This window comes from Tribolium madens, unplaced genomic scaffold, assembly GCF_015345945.1.
Source record: "Tribolium madens isolate multiple individuals breed KSU strain unplaced genomic scaffold, Tmad_KSU_1.1 Scaffold_7;HRSCAF=85;Tcas5.2_LG10, whole genome shotgun sequence".
In the NCBI taxonomy this organism is placed as follows: domain Eukaryota; kingdom Metazoa; phylum Arthropoda; class Insecta; order Coleoptera; family Tenebrionidae; genus Tribolium; species Tribolium madens.
The window spans coordinates 10,090,647-10,097,365 of NW_025401050.1; the positions used below are offsets into that span (position 1 = coordinate 10,090,647).

General features: G+C 34.3%; 2 protein-coding genes across 2 annotated transcripts; one reads left to right on the top strand and one right to left on the bottom strand.

The window, feature by feature from the left end:
* Positions 1-502: 502 nt before the first annotated feature.
* LOC123010358 (dynactin subunit 4) lies at positions 503-5,063 on the bottom strand. The gene is made up of 6 exons (XM_044407210.1): positions 4,762-5,063; positions 4,323-4,715; positions 1,386-1,741; positions 1,141-1,333; positions 884-1,092; positions 503-834 (listed from the first exon to the last, which is right to left on the bottom strand). The coding sequence occupies exons 1-6, from the start codon at positions 4,888-4,890 to the stop codon at positions 618-620; spliced, it is 1,497 nt and encodes a 498-aa protein (XP_044263145.1). The 5' UTR covers positions 4,891-5,063; the 3' UTR covers positions 503-617.
* A 22-nt stretch (positions 5,064-5,085) lies between these two features.
* On the top strand, positions 5,086-6,080 carry LOC123010359 (DNA excision repair protein ERCC-1). The gene is made up of 4 exons (XM_044407211.1): positions 5,086-5,228; positions 5,280-5,554; positions 5,599-5,784; positions 5,838-6,080. Exons 1-4 carry the CDS (start codon positions 5,156-5,158, stop codon positions 6,024-6,026), a joined length of 723 nt encoding a protein of 240 aa, XP_044263146.1. The 5' UTR covers positions 5,086-5,155; the 3' UTR covers positions 6,027-6,080.
* The last annotated feature ends 639 nt before the right edge of the window (positions 6,081-6,719 follow it).

Consider the following 6,719-nt stretch of genomic DNA (forward strand, 5'->3'; position numbering starts at 1 on the left):
TGCGATTATTAGACCAATAAAAAATTATCAATTGGACGAACAAGACTTAAAGTTGAGTGTCATTGTTCGATCGTCGGCCAATCAATTGCGACTTTAAAAACCGACCAATCAGAACACGATTTAGATTATTCCACAAGAAAAAAGAAAATAATTTAAATTTTTGTTCCAAATTTTTTAAATTTTAGTCAATATAAAAAAATAACTATTTCAAAAATAAACGTCAATTAATTTTCTTTACTGTCAAGTGTCAAACTGTCAAAATTTGACATTTTCGATTATTGTCCATCCTTAAATCAAATTTATTTGTTCAAAATAACTATAGTGAAGTTTTAGTTCTAAATTTTATGTTGTCAATTGTTAAATGACACAACTGTCAAAATTTGACATTTACTGTCAAATTTTTCACGTTTATGCCAAATGTCAAAACTGTCATCCTTCACTTCAGTGTCAAATATCAAAACATAATAGTTGGAAAATTATGATAAAAAAAATCAAACTCAAATACGAGAAAAACCTTTATTATTAGAAAAAAAAAATACATTTTTATTAATTATTAATGATGGAATAAATACAAAAGCAAGTTTTATAACTTATAATAGCGAAAATCGTACAAAGCCTCACTCACACCCAACCAAATTCCCCAAGGTCAGAAAAACCCTAACATTATGGTCATGTCGATCTGGTTCCTTATTTTCCACAGTGGTGGCAATCGTGTTTGTATAAATATGTTGCATTGTAAAACCGGCCACGATTTCGGTATTTAACTCCAAACCATCATCAGGAGTCACCACCAACTTGACAAATACCTTATTCGACTTCCTCCATACAACAAGTCTACAACCCCACAAACTAAAATCCCCTAAAAAAACACCCTAATTCTTACTTGGTGTCATCTTGAATATTATGTGAATCCCCGGAATCGTCATATTCAGCAGCGTCATCTCGCGGTGGTAGAATAACCTTACTTCCAGGTATAGCCACTTGGCAATTGGTTGATTGGAAAATGGGGCGTGGCTTGATTGTGATTGACGGTTGACGTGAGGAGAGACTTAGGAGGCTCGAGGGTTGGCCCCCCAATGAAGGGGGCTGCTTCTACAATCCCAAATTAATAATTGTTATAATTGTCAAGGTATGAGTTACTTCAGGTAGGCTCAATGATTGGGTTTCCCCCACTTCTCGATCGCCGTCCCCGCCCCTCACCGTCAGATCCAATGGGAGGAAAGTAATGACAGTTTGGTGTTGCGTCGGATTGGTCAATTTCAAAATTAATTCAGCGGGTTTTCCCGCCCGGAGCGGCTCAACTGTCACAATTCGCACTTCCGGAATGTGATAACTATAATTTTTTTTTTAGGTTAATTCAAAAAAAATTGCAAAATTTGACATACTAGGCAAATAATTGGATTTTAAATTTGACACTGTTGGGGTTGTATTCCGGTTTGCTGACGTTGTGTTCGCACGAGCGACACCTGAGTGAGCGCTTAATCGAAAGTTGTTTATGTATTGGGAATAATTTATCGACTGTTGTTGGTTGTAAATCGGGCTGGAGGAGGCGTTGTTCAATTGTTGTGATCTCTAGGAGGTTCAAGGATTTGGTTAGGAGCTCCTCGGGGAAATCCTCGACCTCTTCGCGAGGGGTTGCCGGCTCGGGGAGCTTCGGACGGTTTCGGTAGTAAGTGTTGGGGACTTCGGCCGGGAGACCGATGCGTTTGCGGATGGCCGCGGCCGTCACCCCGGTACGGTCCTACACCCAAATATTTTTTTTTTTTAAGTTAAGTACGGTCCTGGAGTAATAATTTCTTCACTAATTAAATTATTTTCATCGCCTAAACAAGAACGTCAAAAAATATATACATGTTGTCATTTGAAAAAAAAAGTTAAGTACGGTCCTGGCCCAAGAAATTTTTTTACACTATGTAAAATATTTTCAGTCGATTCAGCTTCCATAATTATACAACATAACAAAAAATTATTTTTGTAGTGTTGATAATAACGTCAGAATTGTCCGAGAATGTTTTCATGACTCACCCTGTATGTATAAAAAAAATTGTAAATTGAGGGGAAAATGAGTTGTTTTCAGTTTTAATTGGTTTTAACACAAAATTTGGGTAAAATTATTATGCCCAAACAAGAAATTAAAAAAATATATAAAATTAATTGAAAAAAAAAGTCAAATACGGTCCTGGAACAATATTTTTTTACATAATTCAAAAAATTTTCAGTCAATTTAGCTTTCTCAATTATACAACGTACCAAAAACTCATGTCCGACAACGATTTTGACTCACCCTGTATACACATTTTTTTTTGGAAATTGATTAATTTAGGGTAAAAATTAACTTTTTTCAAAGATTGGATTTTTAACACAAAAAAATAAAATTAGAGTAATATTTATTTGTCCAAACAAGAACTAAAAAAAATATACAAATGTTGCCTTTTGAAAAAAAATTAAGTACGGTCCTGGAGTAATTATTTCTTTAATAATTAAACTAATTTCATCGCTCAAACAAGAACGTCAAAAAATTAATACATGTTGTCATTTGAAAAAAAAAGTTAAGTACGGTCCTGGCCCAAGAAATTTTTTTACATTATGTAAAATATTTTCAGTCGATTCAGCTTGCATAATTATACAACGTAACAAAAAATCATTTTTGTAGTGTTGATAATAACGTCAGAATTGTCCGAGGACGTTTTCATGACTCACCCTGTGTGTATAAAAAAATTTGGAAATTGATTAATTGAGGGGAAAATGAGCTTTTTTCAGTGTTTTAATAATTTTTAACACAAAAAAAAATAAAATTTGGGTAAAATTATTATGCCCAAACAAGAAACTAAAAAAATATATAGAAGTTACTTGAAAAAAAAAGTCAAATACGGTCCTGGGACAATATTTTTTTGCATAATTCAAAAAAGTTTCAGTCAATTTAGCTTTCACAATTATTCAACATACCAAAAAATCTTGTCCGACAACGATTTCGACTCACCCTCTATATAATTTTTTTTTGTGGAAATTGATTAATGTAGGAAAATATTACCTTTTTTCAAAGATTTGTGTTTTAAGATTTTTTACACAAAAAAAATAAATTTGGATAAAATCATTTTGCCTAAACAAGAAATTAAAAAAATATATAGAAGTTTTTTGAAAAAAAAATCAAATACGGTCTTGGAACAATATTTTTTTTTACATAATTCAAATTTTTTTTAGTCAATTTAGCAATTAGACAACGTACCAAAAAATCACGTCCGAGGACGATTTCATGATTCACCCTGTATATAAAAAGTTTTTGGAAATTGACTAATTTAGGGGAAAATAATTTATTATTTTTATTTATATTTTTAGATTTATGTTTTAACGATTTTTAACACAAAAAAATATGTATAGAAAAAAATATTTATCTACCTAAACAAGAGCTGAAAAAAAAATGTTAGTACGGTCCTGGAGCAATAACGTACCAAAAAATCATGTCTAAGGACTTACCGGACTCACTCTGTAGGTATATAAAAAAATTTGGAAATTAATTAATTTAGGGATAAATAATTTTTAACACAAAAAAATTTCAAATTTTTTTTTCGGCCTATTCAAAATTAAAAAAAACATGTCATTTGAAAAAAAAATAAGTTAAGTACGGTCCTTGAGTATTAAAGTATTTATGTAAAAATAATCGAAAATATTTTTAATCGTTTCAGCTTCCAGAGTTATACAACGTACCAAAAAATGACGTTTTCATGACTCACCCTGTATACAAAAATTTTTTGCAAATTGATCAATTTGGTCGAAAATCAGATGTTTTAACAATTTTTAACACAAAAATCAAATTTGGAAATATTTTTCAGCTCAAATAAGAATTAAAAAAATTTTAGATATCATTTTTGGAAAAAAAATTAAATACGGTCCTGGTCTAATTTTTTTTTTTTCATTGTAACTGAAAATATTTTCCGTCGATTCAGCTTCCACAGTTATACAATGTACCCAAAAATTACGTCCGAGGACGTTTTACCATGACTCATCCTGTATATAAAAATTTTGGAAATTGATTGATTTAGGGAAAATTGAGTTTTTTCAGATGTTTTAACAATTTTTAACACAAAAAAATAAAATTTCGGAATATTTTTTGCCCAAATAACACAAAAAATCAGCTTTCACAATTATACAATGGACCCAAAAATCACGTCCGAGGGAGGAAATTTTCATGATTCACCCTATATATAAAAAAAAATTGGGAATTTAAGTTAAAAAATGAGTTTTTTTTCAGACTTATCTTTTAACGCTTTTTTAAGACAAAAAATAAGTAAATTTAGCCCCCCTCCCCACTCAGGGATACCAACCGTGTAGCTCACAAACTTCCCCCTTTGCTTCTTCTTCTCCCTCTCCTTTTGCTGTTTCTGCGCCAAAACAAACGCCTTGTAGGCCTCAATCACCTCCTGGAGTCGATTCGCGTGGACATTCTCGCGCTCGGGCCACGCCCCAGTGGCAGCCCCCTGATCAGGAATCCCCACATCGCGCGAACTCCACCGACAGTACAGACACGACAAGTAGTACATTTTCTTCGGCGTGGATTTGGGGTCCTCGGGATTGGAGGGCCCCTTCGAGCCAATCCTTGTCGAGAGTTCTTGTTGACAAAAGGGGCAAATGTAGCAGTTCCCACATCGGTTTTTCTTGAGTCGGGCTTCGGACGAGGGGAGATTCTCACAACATTTGCCACAGAAGTGCGAATCGACCTGGAAAAACCCCTGAAAAGACAGGTGGGGCCACGTGGGGGCTTACCTCATGACAGACGCAGAAACCGCACCGGAGCTCGCAACAATAGCGACAGAAATAAAGCAACGAAATGGGCTTAAGGAGGCCACAAGTGCAGGCGTATTTCACCACTTCAGGCCCCACAATATGCGCCATGTTGGACCCCCCTAACTGTCAAAATCCACCAATGCCAACCACACGACACCAAATTTACACTATTTTAAGACAATGACACGATAAATTTAGCACTGGGGGACTAGGGACGACTCTAAATAGCCCCCCTGTGAGAATTTGAGGTTATCACTCGCCTCAAATAGCGATTTTAAAACAATTAACTCAATTAATAGCGTCGGTTAGGTTGGCAGAACTAATTCAAGGCGTGACAAATGACACATGTCAAATTAACCTCACTTTTCCCGAAATGTTTGATGAGACTTTAGTGGAAATCGCAGCGGAGTTGGAGACTGAGCTTGTGCCTGAGGATACTCCGAGACGTGCCCCTTGTGCCCCCACCCCCACAAGTCTTGTAACTCTTTGATTTGTAGAGAATGAATCCGAAGTGGGTGCCCCTCAAACGTCGAAATCCTCCTCGCGGACGCACACTGTGTTGGTCAGTCCCAAGCAAAGGGGCAACCCATTACTCAAATCCATTAATAGCGTCCCATGGGAGTACGAGGATATTGTCCCAGACTACCAAATGGGACGCACCACTTGTGCCCTGTTCCTGTCCCTCCGGTACCACAGTCTCAACCCGGATTACATCCACGAGAGGTTAAAAAAGTTGGGCAAGATGTACGAACTCCGGGTGTTACTAGTCCAGGTCAAAAAACCACTTTTTTGGTCGAATTTAAACCAAAATTACAGGTTGATGTGAGTGACCCCCACCACTTGTTGAAAAACCTCACTAGGGTTTGCATCCTGGCTGATTTGACCCTTATTCTGGCGTGGAGTGCTGAAGAAGCCGGGAAAATAATCGAAACGTATAAAATTTATGAAAATAAGCCGCCTGATAATATCATGGAAAAGGGCGAATCCTCGCCGTATATTAGGGTATTTTCAGGGAAATTTGACTGAAAATGAGACGTTAATTCAGGAAATTTCAGTTGCTCCAAGTTTTAACGGCCATAAAACCGATTAATAAGACTGATGCGATGAATCTCATTGCGAGGTTTAAAACTCTGGAAGGGATTGTGAAAGCGAGTGAATTTCAGCTTGCAGAGTGCCCCGGATTGGGGCCCATCAAAGCCAAGAAGTTGTATTCGACGCTGCATGAAAATTTCTGCCGAAATTAGCCCCTTTTTGTAATTTTAATGTCATTTATTTTAATAAATTCTTTTTTTACTTTATTTAAATGTTGTTTCTCTTAAATCCCATTTTCGTCGGTTATTTACATGAGAAAAGAAAACAAATTATTTAGTAAAATATTCAATAGAACATTTTTTTTGTTTTTAAAGATTGTAATTTTTTATCATAACTTTGGAATAATTACTTGAAAAAAAATTAAAGAATATTTGGTTTCTTGAGACAATTTTACACAAAAAACGATTTACATTGAGAGGTTTTTCAAGCGTCAAATCCGGAAAATAAATAAGTTTTCATGTCGAAAAGTTCTGTTTGTATTGTTGGTTGCCTACACAACTTTCATAAACTAAAGTAAAATTAATGACATTTAAATGATAATTATTACTGTTTTTGTATTTATAGTTTTACAAACATCAAACAAATTATTATTTATTTATTTATAATTTTTTTGTAGAAATTTGTGTAATTTTTAACACTGAGTTTCTCATTTAATCAAAAATAATCATACTTTTTGTGTTTTTCTGAATTAAACTCAAATAGTTTAACATAACTTTGTTTATTATTGTTTATTTAATTTTAAAAATTTTTAATTGCAAACAATAAAAGATCAGAAAAATTTAAAATCCAAAATCCCCTAAAAAAACTGTACTGTTGGTTGCCTACATGTAATTTTATTAATTTGT

Coding starts and splice junctions, on each gene's coding strand:
- LOC123010359 (XM_044407211.1), top strand. CDS start 5,156: ATGTTTGATGAGACTTTAGTGGAAATCGCAGCGGAGTTGGAGACTGAG. Junction 5,229..5,279: donor GCCTGAGGATACTCCGAGAC/GTGCCCCTTGTG, acceptor TTTGATTTGTAG/AGAATGAATCCGAAGTGGGT. Junction 5,785..5,837: donor AATCCTCGCCGTATATTAGG/GTATTTTCAGGG, acceptor AGGAAATTTCAG/TTGCTCCAAGTTTTAACGGC.
- LOC123010358 (XM_044407210.1), bottom strand. CDS start 4,890: ATGGCGCATATTGTGGGGCCTGAAGTGGTGAAATACGCCTGCACTTGT. Junction 1,742..4,322: donor GGAAGTTTGTGAGCTACACG/GTTGGTATCCCT, acceptor ATTTGGGTGTAG/GACCGTACCGGGGTGACGGC. Junction 1,093..1,140: donor AATCATTGAGCCTACCTGAA/GTAACTCATACC, acceptor TTGGGATTGTAG/AAGCAGCCCCCTTCATTGGG.